At 38.4% G+C, this 20699-nt stretch overlaps 2 protein-coding genes across 3 annotated transcripts; both read left to right on the plus strand.

The window, feature by feature from the left end:
• The first annotated feature begins 30 nt into the window (after positions 1-30).
• gpr78a (G protein-coupled receptor 78a) lies at positions 31-3623 on the plus strand. Its single transcript, XM_079616486.1, has 4 exons — positions 31-1043; positions 1130-1243; positions 1694-3063; positions 3109-3623. Exons 1-3 carry the CDS (start codon positions 373-375, stop codon positions 1950-1952), a joined length of 1044 nt encoding a protein of 347 aa, XP_079472612.1. The 5' UTR covers positions 31-372; the 3' UTR covers positions 1953-3063; positions 3109-3623.
• A 90-nt stretch (positions 3624-3713) lies between these two features.
• cpz (carboxypeptidase Z) lies at positions 3714-14273 on the plus strand. 2 transcript variants are annotated; one of them, XM_079616444.1, is made up of 11 exons: positions 3714-3898; positions 4517-4546; positions 5114-5488; positions 5958-6173; positions 6432-6667; positions 7429-7590; positions 7703-7864; positions 7952-8087; positions 8342-8481; positions 12916-13015; positions 13140-14273. In XM_079616444.1, exons 1-11 carry the CDS (start codon positions 3760-3762, stop codon positions 13484-13486), a joined length of 2043 nt encoding a protein of 680 aa, XP_079472570.1. In that variant the 5' UTR covers positions 3714-3759; the 3' UTR covers positions 13487-14273. The 2 variants fall into 2 exon arrangements, with proteins under 2 accessions (XP_079472570.1, XP_079472571.1); XM_079616445.1 differs by having other exon boundaries at positions 6432-6628.
• Positions 14274-20699: the final 6426 nt, after the last annotated feature.

Here is a 20699-nt window from a genome sequence, read left to right on the forward strand (position 1 = left end):
TAAACTGGCTGCACGTGAGCCGGAGCGCTCAGAGAAGACTCCAATGCGCATGAGCACGCGCTCCGACTGCGCGCTCTCAATTCACCTTCGAACGTGTTGTTTTGCGGTGCCTAATATAAATTCATACAAATATGATAATTTTAACCTAGTCAATGTGGACGACAGGATTGAGCTTAATTAAAGGATGTGATGGCAATCAAGTCATTCAGAGATTAGGCTACTTCAGCACACTGGACAGCACTCATCGCCAGTGACCGTTCATTTTTACCAAAGCAGAATGGAAAGCAGCAAAGATGAGCCAACGAGGACCCACGGGGAAATCACGGACAAATCACCGCAACAAATCAGCAGTTATTTACTTTAGAAAGAGACATGAACTTATTGGAAATATTTCTAGAGTTACTCATCGTTGTAATTGCAGTTGTGTCACTCGTGGCGAACTTGCTAGTGTTAGTATGTTTCACCTGCAGCGCACAAGTTCGTGCACAGGTACCAGGGATATTTATCATGAACCTCTCATTCTGCAACATCCTCATCACCGTTCTCAACATGCCTTCTACACTATTTGGGGTCGTAAAACGGCAAAAGCCGTTTGGCGATCACTTTTGCCAAACGGTGAGTTTTATGGATACTTTTCTGACTACCAACACAATGTTGAGCATGGCAGCTCTCAGCATAGACCGCTGGATAGCCGTGGTTTTTCCTTTGACTTATTCCAGCAAAATGAGACTCAAGAACGCCGCGCTGATGGTCAGTTATGCCTGGCTTCACTCGCTCGCATTCTCGCTGGCTGCTGTCCTGCTGTCGTGGCTCGACTATAGTCCCGCGTACGCATCGTGCACTGTGCACCTGGGAGACGATGATGGCAGCCGTGGGCACTTCATAGTGTTCACCACAGTGTTCCACGCATGTACTTTCGCCCTCTCTCTCTTCATCCTATGCTTTACCTACCTGAAAGTACTACTAGTTGCTCGCTTCCATTGTAAGAGGATAGACGTTATAACGGTGCAGACACTCATGCTACTTGTCGACATTCACCCAAGGTACATTTAAAACATTATACAACAGTTACTGTTACTAAGCATGTATCGCCTATTCGTGACGTATTTTTTTTTTTTAAACTTCTTAGTGTGAAACAACGGTGCTTACTGGAGCAGAAGAAAAGGAGACGGAGGGCCACAAAGAAAATCTGCATATTCATTGGGTCGTTCGTCCTGTGCTTCGCCCCCTATGTCATAACACGGTATTGCTTTATGATAATACATTTTAGTTGAATGGAGGTTATAAAAAATGATAACCGTAAAATATTGACTATTATTTCAATGGCAATACTTATACAGGCCTATAACAGTAAGGGGAGACCGGGGCTAGTTGTCACAATATTAACTCCAGTTAATCGTAGGTTTATTTGTGAAAGTTAATATTGTATATCTTAATGTCTTTCTATAATGTATTGAACATTTACACCTTTATTTCTCAACAAAAAGGATATTATTTTTTGCATGTGGGCCCTATTATGTAATATGATTAAGTCAACCTCTAACTACAAGTTAAACACTACAGAGCAGACTAGTAAATACTAAGAACACTAGTTTATTGAACATTATTTCCAGTATAGTCATACATCAATTTCCTGAATACCATGCCATATTGAATGTTTCTATAATAGCCTAATATCCTTCTTTTCTCATAGACTGACTGAACTGACTCCTTCGGTAAAAATCGACCGTTATTGGGGGATCATAAGTAAGTGCTTGGTGTACAGCAAAGCGGCCTCTGACCCTTTCGTCTACTCCCTCTTACGCCAACAATATAAGAAGGCCCTTTTTGAATTGTTTAACAGGATTTTGGGACGGGACTCATACACACTGTCTGGTCACAGCAGCCCCTCAGACATGGAAAATGAATGCTGCTCACAAAGGGTTAACAAGTTGAAGGAAAACTGTCACTAGAGCAGGTGAAAATTCCAAACCAAACTGCCTATAATTTCTGAAGTAATGGCTTATACTGTATCATTTCTTAGTCTTTTGAAACCTTGGGAGCCCATAAACTTTGCCAATCACTGGATTTTATTTTATTTTTGCACACTCATCTTTGACTCTTTATTCACAACATAGTCCTATAATGTGAATTATGATGTACATTCTGAAATAAAAATAATTATAGTATAGAAGAGTTTTAAGAATTGTATATATGTTGCCATAGCATGACATATTTATTTGGATAAACTTTTCGCCATCCATCAACACATACCTCATAATATGCCTACACGGCATGTAACTCAACGTGTAACTCCTAGCACGAATACAAACTTAAATCTCTCATGTAATTAAATATTTACAACCTTTTTCTGCTAAGTGCAGTCTCTGGCAGGGCCACAAGGCTATTAAAAAGTGTCTTGAAAGGTGAAAATTTGTTTAAAATGTATGTTTCTATTTGATTTAATATTCTAATAATTATTTTGTTGCCTCATCGAACTGCCATGGTTGCCACTGTTACTTTTCTGGTAGAAGTTATGTGTCTTTTAGAAGTAAATTAGTTGACAAGTCACATGAAAAAGAAACATTTTGAAACATCAATCATAACAAGACATACTGAAATGCACAGCTTACAATGAGTTATTTCTATAAGGAGATTGCACAATTTAAAATTACTGTATTGGTAAACAAATAAAAATGTAAAACACAATGGAATTCAACACATTAAGTTCGAGTTTTACATGTTCAGAAATTCAAGTTAAAATCATAAAGAACTGTGCAGGTGTGTAGACTATACATTCCCATACATCCACCATATGCATTGCCCTTTGACCCTTGTGTCCTTTCCTTTGACCTATGACATAACAACAAGCAAGAAAATATGTGCAATTTAAAACAAAAGATATAACTTTCGTGGTAGCCTACTTGTATCGGCCTACCATTCTACACTATTTTTTTTTACTTCCAAAGGTAAAAGCGTCTCTATAGCACGCAGTGTGTTTATCGTGCAATTTATACGCGAAAATGAGTTTTTACGTGCATATACGCAGTTGCGCGTGCATTTGATACGCACTTCATTGCGTGTGTACACACGCACCCCACACCACTAATTCTACCCAAAGTATAATAGCTACACACGCACCCCACACCACTAATTCTACCCAAAGTATAATAGCTACACACGCACCCCACACCACTACTAAACCTACCCTAACCAACCCATGCGTATATGCACGTAAAAACTTATTTTCGCGTATAAATTACACGATAAACACACAGCGTGCTAGACGCATTTAGTGTGATCGGGTTGCTAGATTAGTGAATAACAATTTTTCTTACTCGTATACGACATAGGCTACTGCTTTTTGCAGGTCTTGAGTTCCTTTATTCATAAACTGTCTAAACAAATAAGTGTGGTTCTTTATTTAGCCATGTGGACCCGCCTTTCTGAATCCTATCCAGGCAAGTGATTTTACCACACACAGGGAATAGCCATACAGTCAAGAAAATGAAAAGAAAATGATTTGTTCCCCTTTCTTTTCTTTAACACGGCATTGATTTTGAAACAAGTCTATACCACAAAAAGGGTAAATGTGAAGTCGGGCTTTCTGGAAGAACTGTAATTACAGTGGGTCCCAGACAGCAGAAGAGCGGCCGCCTACCGCGGGAGAAACTTTTTTTTTTTTTTTTTTTTTTTTTTTTTGCTGTAATTTGATCATTTGGCAGCGGTGCTCGTGCAGGCTCTCCCTTAAGCGATGGGGGTAGCGGGACTTTTCGGAAGATGATCAACTTTGTACGTCGTTGCGAATGCCACATCACTCAGTTTATGGACAACAAAATGCTCACGGTTTTAATTCTTATAAGCGCACTGGCGACATGCTTGAGCGTCCCACGATGTGAACCGGAAGAAGCAGCAATAGGTAACCGTATACATTCATTCAGTGTTGCACCCATTTTAGTAGGCTACAGTTAACTGCAATTTTATGAGGGGAAACTGGAAACGTGTTGGCAATATAACACTATACTAGTCTGAATGCTCTTTTGAATTAGTTTATCATGGTCTTAATTTTACTTATTTATTTATTTTTATTTTTGTGACAATTTTTTGTATACAAGTATAATTGTAATGTGTATAACACTATTGTTAATAAATCATTGTTTTTAATTAACGTTTTTAAATAGTTTGTTTTATTAGTAAAGAAGAAAAAAAAAGCTAAATATTAGTGTAAAAAGCAAAAGCATTAGTATAAAATGTTAGTTAAAATGTACTATACGTTTAAAATGTGTAAATAGCTATAATAAAGAATGAGAGGGTGTGAACAAACTTTTGACTGGCAGTATAAATGCTCAGAGGTCAAATAACTTTTTGCATTTACAAATGCAAGCACCAAGTGTGCGAAGGCTTGATTGTCATGCAATATTCCTGCAGAAAGATGCCTTTCTTTCCACTGTGTACTCTACTGCCATCTAGCCTTCAGAGACTAGCTTTGCACTGACTTCAGCAGCTGTAACATCCTCTGTGAATTATTATTTTTTAGGAAGATGCCGAACACCTGCAGAAGAGAGGCGTAAGTATACTCCCTTTATTCCATTGTGGAAATGAGTCAGGTTGCTGCATGTATATATTGTTATATTTGTTATATCATGTTGCATGGTCTTCTGAAATAGAGTGCAAAAACGTTTTTGTTTCACAGCTCAAGCCTGTAAGGTATGGGGGGAAAAGGTACTCTGAATACCAAACATCACTGCAAGATGGGGCTTGTCCATGATATGTCTTTAAAGGCCTTAGGGTGATTTAGTAAAAGTCATCTTATAAGGTGCAATTTGCTTAAATAAGAATAATTAATCTGATACTAATCATGCTGGGTGTCACATACTGTCATTGTAAGAAGGTATTTATAATAGGCTGAATAAGCGAAGCATCCATGAATCTCTTTCTCGAAACTTTCAAACATTCCATATATTTGATTTATTAGGCCCTCCCTTCAAAATCTGGTATTAAAAACATTCCACTGCAGATGACATTCTACAAACTGTTCCATTTCAAGAACTTGGAGCGATGTTTCCATATTAAATGAAATGCATTCTTCATCTATGCACCTCAAACTGATTCTAAATTAAAATCCTGTCTCTAGCGCAGTGCATAGAGATGGTGCTTGGTTACTGTCAGGACGTGCCCTACAGCCACACCACATTCCCCAACATTGTGGGCCACCGTTCACGACAGGAATTAGAGATGGGTGCAGAGTACCTTCTCTTGAGCGTGATCCACGGGCTGCTGAAAGGAGAGTGTTCTCCAGACATCCGTCTGCTGGGCTGCTCAGTGTTGGCTCCACGTTGTCAAGACGACAGACTTATGAAGCCGTGCCGTAGCTCGTGTGAGATGGTGAAAAAAAGCTGTGTCCATGCCTTTGAGGCCATCCAAATGGCATGGCCTTACTTTCTGGACTGCGACCGATTCTTTGTTAGCAGTGAGGAGGGTTGTCATGACCCATTGTCAGACCTAAGAGGTAAGCATTGTGGAGTGATTCAAGTAAAATATAAGTTCATAAAAAATATTCATTAATATGCTTATATGATTAATTAAAAAGTATTAAAAGGGTTGTTCACCCTAAAATGACAATTATGTCATCCTTTACTCACCCTCAAGTTGTTCCAAACCTGTATGAATTTATTTCCTCTGCTGAACACAAAAGAAGATATTTTGAAGAATGTCAGTAACCAAACAGTTGATGGACCCCATTGACTTCCATAGTATATGGAAACAAAATACTGTGGAAGTCTATGGGGCCCATCAACTTTTTGGTTACTGACATTCTTCAGAAGATCTTCTTTTGTGTTCAGCAGAGGAAAGGAATTCATACAGGTTTGGAACAACTTGAGGGTGAGAAAAGGGTGACTGAATGTTAATTTTTGGGTGAACTATCTCTTTAAAAAGTATTTATATGTATTAAAAAAAAACATACTTTCTCCCCTCAGAAAAGCAGGATGTGGCCTTTGCCAACATATCTGATGGTGGTCTTTCCACTATCCTTCAGTTCACTTACCACTCCAACTCTCAGATGTTCAGCATCCTGAAGAAGACGGCAGCTAAATGCCCACATATCTCGAATACGTACAGCATTGGACGCAGTGTGGAAGGAAAAGACTTGCTGGTTATTGAATTCTCTAATAACCCTGGACAACATGACCTATGTGAGTATGAGGTACACAACAGTTACATTTTTTTTAAATCAAAGAAACGTATACTTGTATTCTGCAAGGATGCATTAAATGCCTCTAAAGTGACAGTAAAAACATTTATAATATTACAAAAGATTTTTATTTCAAAGAAATACAAAGTTATGTCATCAGGGTCATCAGGGCAGGCACGGCCAATACAATACAATAGCTACTATTCTGAATTTAGCTTTGATTAAATTCCTGTTCATTTGTCTCTTCACTGCCCTCTAGTGGAGCCTGAGATCAAATTGATTGGGAACATGCATGGAAACGAGGTTCTCGGCCGACAGCTGCTGATATACCTGGCTCAGTATCTGTGCTCGGAGTATCTGCTGGGCAATGAGCGAATTCAGACCCTCATCAACACCACGCGCATCCATATCCTGCCCTCCATGAATCCTGACGGCTACGAGATTGCCGCTTCTGAGGTAGCCGATAGGAACGACCCCGAAAACATCTACCAGGAAGTAAATATTTTGTTGTCTGAGTCTGTCTGCCTGTCTGTTTGTCGGCTGACTGACCATGCCAAGCTCCCTGCACCAGAGAGTGTCCTCCAGAACAGGTCAGGCCTCGGAGGAAGTCCATGCTATTGTGGAATAATTGTGTTTTAAAGTTGGCACAGTTTATCACTGCTTAGGAAATAAAAACCATAGCAAAAATTGGCCTAGTGATTCAGCTATGAACTGAAAAGGACAACTGGTAAAGGGAGGCATGACTAACCACTCTAATAGACAATTGCCCGCATTTTCTTTGTCATATAACACAGCAGTATTTTAACAATAGCTTGTTAAACTAATAGTAGATTCATAAATCTCTTTACTGAACCACGGGGGATGTTGAAGAATATAATGTGTTGTGTTGGAAACAATTGTAGGACGATGAATTGAATCTTAAATAAGAGGATAAAACCATGTTGGTCTATTCATTTAACACTAACAGACGTATCTTTGCCTGGTTCTGATATTTTCTGTCTTTTTTATAAATTTTCATTCACTGTCTACAGTCTTTAACCCTTCACCTCTTCCTTAATGCCTGACTTTCATTTTGGCTTTCCGATCCATCCAATGTGTTAAATTGTTTAACTCCTTAATTGGTCATGTGTAGCAAATGTCTTGCATGTAAATTGAAAAAGAGTATTACAAATGTTCTTACGTATTTAGTGACTCTCTTTGAAACCCTGTAAAAAATTTGCCCGTGATTTTTTGATGACTGTATTTGTAACATTTAGGGTCATGAGTACAATGGATGGACCAGCGGTCGGGCCAACGCACAGAATCTCGATCTCAACCGCAACTTCCCTGACCTCACCTCCATCTTCTACAATCGGCGTCGCTTCAGACATTTCCGTAGTGACCACATCCCCATCCCTGAATCCTACTGGTTAAATAAGGTAGAAGTGAATGCATTCCCATGCAATCACAGAATATGGTTTAGTTGTGAGCATGGAGAAACTGAAATTTTGGACGTCTTGTGTTCATTTCTTTTTATTGATTTACTTTTAGGTAGTTGCACCAGAGACTTATGCTATAATGAAGTGGATTAGATCCTATCCTTTTGTTATATCTGCCAGTCTGCATGGAGGAGAACTGGTCATCTCATACCCCTTTGACTTCTCTAGACACCCCCAAGAAGAAAGGATACTCTCACCCACACCAGATGAACAAGTGAGTAAATGTATGTTCCTCCAACTGTTGCAGACGAAGCTCCTGCACGCACTTATTTTGCGTAACAAAGTCATTTCCTGTGTGTAGATCTTTAGGCAGTTGGCTCGGATATATGCAGATTCCCATGCCACTATGTCCAACAATGACACAGAGAGATGTGGAGCCTCATTTGCCAGTAAAGGAGGGATAACCAATGGAGCACTGTGGTATAGCTTTGCTGGAGGTAAATGCTTTCCTTAAAGAAGAATCAATGTGTTTTTGAGGCTTAATTAAATTCAGTTAAATATGTAGCCCTACCTATCCATGAGCAAAATGAGCAAGCCATTTATTTTGTGTAAAATCTCCATCTAGCTGTACAGTTTGTGAGACATTCCCCCCAAAAATCCCCCCAAAATGAGGACATTTTGCCATCCAGTGTGTGTTTTGTCAGTGTCCACATGTTGTCCACACATGTCTGTTTATGTGTTATTGTTTCAGGGATGTCAGATTTTAACTACCTGCACAGTAACTGTTATGAGATCACAGTGGAGTTGGGCTGTGATAAATTCCCCTCTGAGGTGGAGCTCTACCCTGAGTGGCTCAGGAATAAGGAGGCACTGCTCAGCTTCATGGAGTCTGTGAGTTCACTCTTCTTTGGGGTCATCGAGCTAAGCATAGATTTCAAAGTTGCAGCTGCCTGGACTCTTATCTTTGTTTTTGTTTTTTTGTTTGTTTGTTTGTTTCCTCACATGCTACATAATGTGATTGATTTAAATTTCTTTTTCATTTTTAATTCTGGCTGTTGACAGTATTTTATGATTTATGGAATCATAAAAATAGATATTCAAAATCCCCTCTGTAAAAACCTTTGACACTAATATTTCAACAAAATGAAACAAGAATTCTGAACCTGGCTTTATCCAATGTTCAGATTTCTGTTCTTGAAATGTCTGCAAATAAGTGCATGTTTGATCTCATAATGCCTTGTTTGCATATTTAAAGGTAGACTCCTTCCAAAACATGACTGACTATGGTAAGCCTATTATAAGGGTTTATATTTTAGACCTGACGGGGTGGTTTTCGTGGGAAATCGTGTACATATTTCACCTTTCACGTCTTGTCATATCCGTAAATAGAGAAAAGTTGCTCCAGCTACTTTGATGCGTGTATGGTTTGGGAGTGGCATAGGTTACAGTAGTTGTCACAACGAGTGAGAAAGGTTGACATGGAGCAGCTAAATCTCCAACCTCCGGGGAATCATCTGTCTTAAAAAAAAGCGCAGAACAGGGGAGAATCTGCTGGCAAAAGAGAACGCGACAGAGCTTGTGATAAAACCAGAATCAACATTGGCTTGGCTGTGCGGAGATGGGAGAAATGAGGGATTTGAAATGTGGAGATGGCGTGCCACAGATGAGTAAGGTGTTTTATTGAACAGATAAATTGCCATATGTAGCTCTCTAACAGAGTTCATTGTAAAGCATTATCTATTGTGAAGGGTCATTTCATTATGGTTGTTACAGCGCTGTGCTGGAATTTATTTTCAAGGAAGTACCGTGTCTGTTAATGGGTATAGCTACGGTAAAGTCTTCAGCTATTTACAAGTTTCTGTAAATCTAATAGTTATTGTAAATGCGACATGGCTTTAGGAAATACTTTCTAGCAAACTTTTAGTCATAATGGTGTCGACTTGTATTGTTCCCAGATGCAAGAATTCAAAAATTGAACACTTAGCAGGAGTGAGTTACTTTCGGTTTCCAGTGAAGGATCTATACTGGATAAAGTAAACTGTGAAGGATAAAGGCTGCAAAGAATCGTAAATATGGAGAGAAAACCGGAACAGAAAATCTGAAAAAATCAGTTTTTGTAGTCAACATTTCATACTGGATGACCACGAAAATGGTCTCGGTTACATATTGTAACCCTCGTTCCTTGTAGGAGGGAATAGAGACTTACGTCGGACCGACTAGTAGGAATCTCGCTAGAGAGACCAATCCACTTCGAGTGTAACTATAACGAGCCAATGCACATTGGCATGCAATCATTTGCAGCAGCTGCTCTGCCACGCAGCGCGGGTATATAACGAGCAGCAGGTGTGATTGCACTTCAGTTTTTCGCTGAGGAGCCAAGCAGTTGACCCGGCCACGCAGCGGGGTACAGGAGATGTGGCGAGGGGGCATACATCTCCGTTCGCTCCTTCGTGGACCGAGGGTCACCATATGTAACCGAGACGTTCCCTATCTATGTAACTCTCGACGTACGTCGGACCGACTAATAGGAATCCATACCAAAGCGCTACAGCTGCTGCCCCCTTCCAGTGCCCTGTGCAAGCCTCCTGCCCCTTCTTGCCTGGGAGGACGATAGGAGAGGGCTTACACAGAGATTATCTGTTACTGTTGTTCCGTGGTATCCCATACAGTGAGACTATTGGATAACACTGGGAAAGCATGCCCTTTCCATATGACGGAGAACGCTGCCGAAGCCACATTCTTCCCCAAAGGAGTTATGTGGAGATGTACATATGGACTAACCCGTAGGTTGTGCTGCATATGAAATACTCCGGGTCGCCCGTCCTAGGGCCTCTTGCCTTTTTGCCGGGGGCCTGGAAGGGCTGGGCGGCCTGCCTGTGGCTGGTCCCCGACGCCACTTAGGTGGAGGTTGCTGCTGTGGCGCGGGAGCAAGGGCTGATGCAGGAGGACGCCTTCGGCGACGAGCAGACTGAGTTGATACGGGCGGCGGATGGATGGATGGAAGCAGCAGTTGACCGCTGAGGCAGGATGTGTTTGATGGCCTCAGTCTGCTTCTGTACAGCCGAGAACTGCTGGGTGAAGTTCTCGTCCGCGTCGCCGAAGAGGCCTAGTTAAGGAACCTGATTTTGTTTGTCTCTCTCATGTCCGCCAGAGATGGCGTTCCTGGACCACCATCGTGGACATTGCACGACCCACCGACGCGCGGTCACCTTTAACGCTCAAAGTGTGAGGTCCTTTGCGGCACGCATCCAGAAACAAACAAGTTGAGTGATATCTTTAAAAAGATGCAGCTCTACTTGTGAGAGTTCTTTCAGGGAACTGCTCTCCTTGGGGCTGAAGCAAACAGGGGAACGGTCTCAGCAGCACAGACAGGGATGGTGGCCTGTCGTGTGCTGACTCTCTCTCTTTTTCATGGCGATCTCTTACCAGCCGTAAAAACGACCTTTCAGCGTTCAAACAGCGCACCGTACGAGCTATACCAGCTATGAGAACAACCTTTGTTTGCTCAATGAAAAGGCAAAGAAATTGAAAGAAAAGAGAAGAGAGAGGAGATTATCGACCCCGCTGCCACGCCGTATCACCAACTCCGCACACGTTGAAACGTCAACACTCTCTGTAGACACAGCATTCGAAACGCTCGGCTCCGAAAGCGAAAAGCTGAAGTGCAATCACACCTGCTGCTCATTATATACCCGCGCTGCGTGGCAGAGCATCTGCTGCAAATGATTGCATTGACTCGTTGTAGTTACACTCGAAGTGGATTGGCCCCTCTATGAGATTCCTATTAGTCGTCACTCTTGGCGTATGTCGGACCGACTAGGGATAGGGAACAGTGTTTTAGGCCAAATGAAGGGGAAAACAAAGAAACTGCCGTTCTGTTAGTTCCGCCCAACCCCATCCCAGCCCTCGTTTTGCATCATCCAGTGGACTTTTGCAGACAAATAAACGTGAATTTCTCGGTCCAGGTAAAACAGAGAACGAGTAAACATTTTTCATTTACTACCCACATTGTAACAATACAAAGCAGATTGAAAATCTGTGAAGTTACACTTTAAGCCTAGTAGTGAATGTTTTATGAGCAGAAAGATAACCATATTCATCCGCACAGTCACGCAGAGCCGAAGCACAACCAATACAATGTTCTTCCGCAAAATGCATGAAGTTACATAAGTGTAGCTTTAAAGGGATAGTTCACCCAAAAATTTAAATTAGCCCATGATTTACTCACCCTGAAGCCATCCTAGGTGTATATGACATTCTTCTTTCAGACGAATACAGAGTGATATAAAAAAATGTCCTGGCTCTTCCAAGCCTTATAATGGGAGTCAATGGGTTTATTTTTTTCGAAGTCCATCAAACCCTATCCATCCGTGATAAAAGTGCTCAAAACGGCTCTGGGGGGTTAATAAAGGCCTTCTGAAGCGATGCGTGTGGTGAAAGATATCCACATGTAAAATTTTATCGACTAAAATAACTAGCTTCCGGCAGACGGCCGAACGCAAGTCGACCTACGCCAAAAGAGTAACACTTGACGATGTATGACGTAGGAGTAGCGTAAGCTTTGACTCTTCTCGCAGTTCAAACAGGGCTGGGCAACCGCGTTCTCCATTACACTGTGCGTCAAGTTCAAGTGTTACTCTTTTGGCGTGACTCGAGTACGGCCGTCTGCCGGAAGCTAGTTATTTTAGTCGATAAAGTTTTAAATATGGATATTTTTCTTACACGAATGCATTGCTTCCTAGGATGGATTCGGAGTAAATCATGGGCTAATTTTCATTTTTGGGTGAACTATCCCTTTAAACATAACTTTTCTGAAATCTTCTAATACAATTTTTTTTTTTGTAATTCTTAATGCTATCAATTAGAAGTATGGTCATATTTTGTTTATTTCTTTCACGTTATTCCTTTATGTAATTTGTTAAATCAATGTAAGGAAATGTTTATATTGTATAATTTATCCTTCGTACGTTTTCATATTCCTCAACTTTCTCAAACATTTTTACAGTATCTAACAAATTAAATTAATGAACATTGCCCCAAAAGGCAGCAACACACTGGACTAGTCCAATCTCATAAGAGAGGATGGTTTTGGTACTTTAAAAAATTGTTTTATTTAGATTTCTTCTTAATTGTTGCAGTGCACACATAAAAGAAAGAACAATGCCTGAAACACTTAGAAAAACGATGAAATATATGGGGCTATAGGCCCATGATCTCTTCTAACTACACTAGTATCTATGTTTGAGAGAAAGGATTATTTTAAATGGCTATATGGCACCAGATGAGGTAAATAGCAACTTCATCATTCTGAGCTGTTACTTGCAGGTCCACAGAGGTATAAAGGGCATTGTAAAGGATGAACATGGAAATGGCATCAAAGGAGCAACAATATCTGTTAGGGGGATGCGACATGATATCACTACAGGTAACAAATTATAGTAAAGTCATAATGCGACCTTCAACACACTTTTACAATTCTTTGCACTGACCATGAAATGAATAATGCAGTTGTAAATGAGTGTTGATGTTGCCTCTGTCTCTCTCTACAGCTGAGGATGGTGATTACTGGAGATTGTTGAATCCAGGTGTTCACATTGTGACTGCAGCTGCCACTGGCTACTCTAAAGTATCTAAGCGGATTAACCTGCCAAAGAACATGCAGGTGGGCAGAGTGGACTTTGTGCTGAAGAAGGCCCCACGAGATCCCTCTCTTGACTACTTCAACATCCCTGAGCTGGACAATTATGAGCGCTTTGACCCCTTTAATCAGTTTGAGCAGTACAGCCAGCGGGAGCTGGGAGAGAACGGGGAGGAGAGAACTGAGAAGCCCTGGTGGTGGGCTTATTTCAGCCAGTTAGGCATATCTGCGCCTACCTGGCTCCTGCGGAACTACTAGGGACCCTCAGGACACCCTTGGAGAGCAAACTGATCCCTAACTTTTTGCACCCAAGCCATCACGATGGTGGCATTAACCACATGCTATAGATGTGCAGCTAACCACTGGGAATAGTGAAGCATTACTTCTTTGGTAAATTGCCTATCTTATTAAAAAGTCAAACTTTGGAATAATTATGATTTTCTTTTTAAATGTTTTTGAAATAAATATTTTATGCTCACTGAGGCTGCATTTATTTGATCAAAAATAAATAAGTTAAGAATAGTTAAACCAGTAATACTGTGAAATTATTACAATCTTAAACAATAGTTTTATATTTAATATTTTTTACTAATGTCACATAATTCTTAGAAATTATTCTAATTTGCTGATTTGTTATTGGTGTCTTAGTTATTAATAATGGTTCTTATTATTATTATCAATGTTGTAAAAAAAAATTGCTGTTTAATATTTTTGTGGAAACCGCGATAAATTTTCAGGATTCTTTGATTAATAAAAGTTAAGAAGAACAGCATTTATTTGAAATATAAATCTTTTGTAATATTTTAAATGTCTTTTCTGTTATACTTTTGACAAGGTCAATGCATCCTTGCTGAATAAAAGTACTTTTTTTTCTTACCTTCCCCAAACTTTTGAATGGTAGTGTATAACAATTTCCATTAAACTTAATGCATCAAAAACTGTTTTTAACATTGATAATAATAAGAAATGTTTATTGAGAACTAAATAAATATATTAGAACGATTCATGAAGGTTCACGTGGAGTAAAGACTGGATTAAATTACATTTAAACACATATTAAAATTGTTATTTTAATTTGTTATAACATTTCACAATATGACAGTTTTACAGAATTTTTGATCACATAAACACAGCCTTGGTGAGCATAAGAGAACTTCTTTCAAAACCATAACAAAAATATCTGAATTATTCCAAACTCTTGACCGGTAGTGTATATCAGACTGGCGTCATAGTAACAGAGTTCACCTGTAAAATTAAGAGGAAGTATTATTTTGCTTAGATTTTTTCTTAGATTTTTTGTTCAGCACTAGATCAAATTCCCTAAATGCAGATATAAACAGCTTATTCTGATGAAGTTTGGCAGCTAGACATGGGATGGATAGCATTGCATATAGTAAATGATAGCATCGCTGTGGCTTTTGCAGTGTGTTATCTGTTACCAGGGCATATATTGTATATTCATCTTTTTCTAGCACATTAAGGATGTTCAGTGTATGATTTTTGAGGCTGTCATTGAAGTGCTAAAAGTACTGTTTTAATTAGCCATAAAAAATAAAAAAACTATGGACAGGGACTGAACATCAGGTGTGCAAGATAAATAAAAACAAACTTCTGTGCAATTTCTGATTTTTTTTTTTTCATTCTACAATTCGATGTACATTAGAGTTGGATTATCTTAAATATTTAAATGAGGATTTCTAATGGACCACAATAAGCTGATAAAAAGAGAGTTCCTTAAAGGCATAGTCTTACTAAACATTTAAATTCATGTCATTGTGGTGAGTACATTTTCATTTTGAGTAAACTATTCATTTTAAATTGTGCAAGTCAAGGAATACCATTAAAACCTTGATGTAGTAGTTCATACAATGTAGGGTATATACAGCAAAATGTTATTCTGTTATATTATTATTTTTCCCCATTGTCAACCTTTAGTTTTATAAAGGTTTAGTAATATGCAAAATATTGGTACAAATGCTTTAGTTAGGAGGCTACAGTGCTTTCTTGAACCACTAGATGGCAACAAAGTCTATATAATGACGATCTAACTAACTTTAGCTACATACTTGTTTTGATTTAAATTAATTTTGGTTACTGTAAAATGCGTTTTTATATAAATGCGAAAATATATAATAAATATATTAGGATTTTGGTCCTGGGGCTTGATTGATAGGAAATCTAGCCTACAGAACAGAGTATTCAGAGTATTCAGAGTATACACACACACACACACACACACACACACACACACACACACATATATATATATATATATATATATATATATATATATATATATATATATATATATATAATTTAATATAGTAGATAGATAGATAGATAGATAGATAGATAGATAGATAGATAGATAGTGTTACTGTAATATTACTGAGAGGATATTTATTTATGTTACTTCAATTTCTGTTTTGAGTTTGCTCTCGAACCGGGTTGTTGTGTAAAATCCCAGAGGAAATCCGAGGAAATGGTAATTGTGCATCAGTCCTGTCTCCGTCTCAGCAATGTTAGCTCAGATTTAGCACAACATCTCTCCATTTGCCTTCAAACCACTTTACAACTGACCCTTAAATGAACTGGTGGCAGGGGTTAATCCAGTGTCACATTCAATTTAAAGATGTCATAGAAATGCATGAAAAATACTCTGTTTGAATGGCTATACAGTATATTATCTCAGTGCCATTGCAGAATATTACACCTATATTCTGAACACCAAATAAGACATGTTGAGAGCACTAAATAAGGCAATAGAATTTGCTGTCAGCATAGCCTATCATAAATCACAATTGATGTCATAACACGGCAGCTGCAGCAGTATTCTTTACAGTTGAGCAGGTGTATGTCCCAGTGGCTTTGTAAAGAAAGTCTCTAATGGCCTGTAATACGACTGCATTCACGAGCTCCAAACACATGCTGATGGAATTTACATGCAGCAAACATCATAACTCGCTTCTGTAAGTGCCCCGGATGCATATCACACGGGCTGTCTTTATTGCAGCAAATCATTTTGACACATTAGCCTGAAGAATAAGCAGAGTGGGGTCAAAGTATCGCAGCAAAGGCGCCGCTGTAAGTGCCTTTTCACACGGCCTTGTCAAGTTCTGCACTATAGCTCTGCATGTCTTTCTTGCAGCCAGTACAACTTCAGTGGTTTTTGGTTATAGTCTGCTAACAAACCCTCAGGACTAATTACACAGCCTGTGTACTTTACCTCAACAAAGGCCACAACCAAAACAAAGGCACAATCACAACTTTCTTAGAAACTAGAAAGAAAAGAAAAAACACCCAGCAACTTTCAGTGTAAGATTTTATTCTGCATATTTTTGCAACACTTTGCACAGTTGGCCTTAGAACTTTAATATTTGGTACATATATTTACACATCTTTGTTGCTTTGGCAGGTCTTGATTTTATATACTTCTTACCTTTTACTAATTCTTATGGTTTTAAATATTTTTGGTTAAATTGGGCTTTAAAAAAAATCATCATATGACTTTCCCCTCACATAAACCCTTGTCCTAGAAAAAAAAAAAAAAAAGATTTAGTGAAAGGATTTTGATAAAAAAAAATTTTTGTTTTGATTCTTCACATTTGCAACTCAAGTTTTACTCAATGAGAAATGTATAAACATGCACAAGATCAAAGCTGTGGAGTACTGTACTTCCTTTTGTGATAGCAAAATTACAACAAGTGACTTTAAAAAGTTTTTAGTACTCTGTTTTCTGTTAGCTCTTGTTTCCAATAAGTTATATAATTTACATTGCTAACTGAAGCTTTCTGAAAATCTATAGGAACAAATGACAAATTAACAGCTCAATATGGTTTTATTCAGTCATGCTCAATGAGTTTATACAAGAGAAAACACAAAATGTTCTATAAAATACAAAAATACTATATTTATGTAATTTAAAATATAATTTTTTTAATGAAAGTTTAACTTAATATTAAACATTTTGGTTTATAATGAATAATAATGATGATGGACCACTCTGCAAGCACTTTGTTTTCTAACCACAAGTCATCCTTACAGTGGCTTTTGAAATAGGCTAGAACATAATTTTACAAATAATTTTTGAAAGAGCTGTCACTATATAGTGCATCCAATGAAGAAAAACGAATGAATGAAATGGTTGCACATTTAACCTCAAGCTAAATGGGTCATTCACACTTACTGGCAGCTTGTCACATGCTTGTTCATGAGAAGTTTGTATAGAATAAAATACTAGTCCCCCCTCCCCCCTCCCCCACCCCCCGCTGGCTTTCCGTAGAATAATCGCACAAGATTTTTTTTAATATATCATCTTTAGCATACTGTATAATGAGGATTTCGTGAAAATCTTTCATGTTTTCTGCTGTCTCCAATTTAAGATGAACCTCTTTCTCCTTTCTCGTTTTTTTTTTCCCCCATCCGTTTGACGTGCAGCTCAACCTCTTTCCCAGATTCTTTTCCCCACTGTATAATTGGAGGCACAGTACATAAACAATGCAGCTTCAGTTGGAATATGTCAGCGTGAATCCGTGGTTTAGGCCTATGCATCCATGTAAAAGAGCTCTCTTGGTAGCCTTCTTTCTTCTTTCTCTCTCTCTCTCTCCCGGCGGTGAGGTGTGCTCAATGTGGCAGAGATAATTTGTTTGCTTTGCAATTATTTTCCATCAGTGGAGACAAATTGATTTGTACAGCATAAAGCGACAGTGAGAGTGTAGTGCACTATAAGCAGCTCAGACAGATCAGCACTAACTTGCTTATGCTAAAGTCTGACAGACAATGGCACTGTTCCTGTCATTCACTCTCTGTTGAACTCAATAGTTGGTGCACCTAAGAGAAAACAACTGTGGAGCTCTGAAATCAGTCAGATGTACAGTATGTGATATGAACTGTTGTTTGCTTTAAGAAAGTTACCAAGCCCTGTGCGCATGATTGTATTATTGCATGACGAAGTAAGACAATATCCAGACCCAAGTTTTCATGTCTGCATATAACATTCCATGCAACAGATTATTTTCTCAGAGAAAAAAAGAGTTTGTCAGATATATAGCAAATGCCATTAAATAATTCCTAAACAATTGTGCAAGACTGGTAAAACATAATAAAAATAATATCCTTAGCTCTGTTTAATAGTACGTTTTTTTTTATAGTTAAATATTAAATTTGAAATTGATCAACATTCTTGTCTTTTTTTTCTAGTTTTAGTTGAAATACCAAACTTTGACAACTTTATTCTACTTTAGAGTGGCGTCACAGTGGACTTTAGTCACAGCTAAATATAGTGCTTGTGTTAACATCAGATACATTTACAATTTGATTTCAAATCATAACAGTAAATGTGTTTATTACTTTATCACAAGAATGAAGCCATGCTGTTTCACTGTCTGAGAAAAAACCCTGCCTTTTTGATAAAGATCACAGAGCTTTTACAGGTTTCTTTGGATTTTTGGTTTCCTTTGAGTCAAATATAATTGTCAATTTTCTCTCTCCCTAAACTGCAGCACGGACATACAGTAGGCCTTTATATGAATATTTAGATTTACTCCATGATGTAAAGTTTCATACACAAAACTTTCAAGCTAAAGCTATGTTTATTGATTGAACTATATTTAAACATTTTCCAAATTTTGCCAACCTCTAAAATTGCAAACCTCACATAAAGTAAAGAGAAAATAAAATGGCATATCTATGTCATATTTTATATATTTCTATATTTATAACCCCCTCCTGGGGTTGTCATAATTTTCTGAAGGCAAATCACTGTACATTGCAATACACTGTAACCGTTTTTGTCATTTGAATAGTATTTTACTGTAATATTTACAATAAGATACTGTACATAAAATGTGTATACAGTATATGACTGTAAGCAGCAAAGGACTGTGGGAAAAAGGTCACTACTGTAATTATTTTCGTAAATTTATTTACAGTATGAACTTGCGAAAAACTGACCAATGGCAAGGAAGATTTTTTTTTCTAACTGTTTGGTGGTCGTAAAAGAGAAATAAATGTGCACCCGGTAACTCAACAAGAAGGTTTATTTCTATTTTATATGAAAACTTTTCTATGTTACGCTGCCTCTTTAACGTAAGTTAGTTATTGGTATCTTACAGTGAGGCGAGCTAATGTTAAATACTGAGGGAAAGTGAGTTATGTAACACCATCGTTTAAGTTTTTAAACAGTATTTTCAAGTACATCTGTTTTTATTTAATTTTTCTAAAATTAAATAAATCTAAATTTAGTATTTCAGTTTCATTCCATATTTTATTTCCTGTTCATGAAAGTGTCTTAACGGGTTGTCAGCTTAACACATTTGTTGAAATTTGATTGTTTACTGATATCAAAGTAAAGTTATAGATTGCTTATGTCTGCTAATAAAAAAGCTGTGATTGACTGTTAAACAGAGAGCTCTCTCTCTCTCTCTCTCTCTCTCTCTCTCTCTCTCTCTCTCTCACACACACACACACACACACACACACACACACACACACACACACACACACACACACACACACACACACACACACACACACACACACACACACACACACACACACACACACACACACACACACCATGCTGCTCCCCCATGTGAGCCAGAGTTCAGGGGTCACCAATTACTTGGGGAGGCTGAGAAAGTTGCAGAGGCCAACCCACGGCTGCCATGTTGAATTAATGTCTGTTTGCTCATAGGTAGGAAGTCAGACCTCACCACAGCTCAGTGGATCTTTTGAGTTATAGGCCAGTCATGCAATATGCATAATTTATTTGAAATCACTTACATGTATAAAAAGTAATTTCTCTTAAAAAAAAGCACTGTTTTGTATATGAGGTGCTATTAACATAAAACAAAGCATATTTCAGACATACATTAATAACATTAACACATAAACCATTGTAACAGTGTGGTTCAATCAAATGAAGGAGAATATCAAATAATAAACCAAAATAGATCATACAAACAGGCATAAGAACAAAAAACACACGTAGTCTCAACAAGAACCGACAGGAGACTGAACTAAACGGGGTATATAGACAGGACTAAATGAGTAAGTTAACAAGTGGCAGGCGGTCACATTAGGTTATCATGTTAACAAATAGGCACACACTAGGAAACCAGGGCTGTGTCCGAAATCGCCCCCTATACCCTTAAATAGGACATTATTTGAGGGGACAGCCATTTGTAGTGGTCTCCGAAACCGAGTGCATGCATTCAATCCCATAATGCACCGCAGTAACAAGTGTACAACTGATTTACACTCAATGGCAAGAGTAATACCCATAATGCACTGTGAGCGTTGTGCGTTAAATTCCCACGTCTCGCCTGAAGATGGCGCCCGCAGCTGAATCATCCATCCACCCATTTACCAAACCACTAGTCCAATGTGGCTCTAGCATAATATCCTTTTTAATTGATTATTAAATTGTTTAATTAAGGTTTACACATGTTATTTTAGACAGACAAAGATA

The sequence above is a fragment of the Phoxinus phoxinus genome (genome assembly GCF_949152265.1).
Source record: "Phoxinus phoxinus genome assembly, chromosome: 6".
In the NCBI taxonomy this organism is placed as follows: Eukaryota; Metazoa; Chordata; class Actinopteri; order Cypriniformes; family Leuciscidae; genus Phoxinus; species Phoxinus phoxinus.

Coding starts and splice junctions, on each gene's coding strand:
- gpr78a (XM_079616486.1), top strand. CDS start 373: ATGAACTTATTGGAAATATTTCTAGAGTTACTCATCGTTGTAATTGCA. Junction 1,044..1,129: donor CTTGTCGACATTCACCCAAG/GTACATTTAAAA, acceptor TAAACTTCTTAG/TGTGAAACAACGGTGCTTAC. Junction 1,244..1,693: donor GCCCCCTATGTCATAACACG/GTATTGCTTTAT, acceptor CTTTTCTCATAG/ACTGACTGAACTGACTCCTT.
- cpz (XM_079616444.1), top strand. CDS start 3,760: ATGATCAACTTTGTACGTCGTTGCGAATGCCACATCACTCAGTTTATG. Junction 6,668..7,428: donor CCGAAAACATCTACCAGGAA/GTAAATATTTTG, acceptor TGTAACATTTAG/GGTCATGAGTACAATGGATG. Junction 7,865..7,951: donor CACCCACACCAGATGAACAA/GTGAGTAAATGT, acceptor TCCTGTGTGTAG/ATCTTTAGGCAGTTGGCTCG.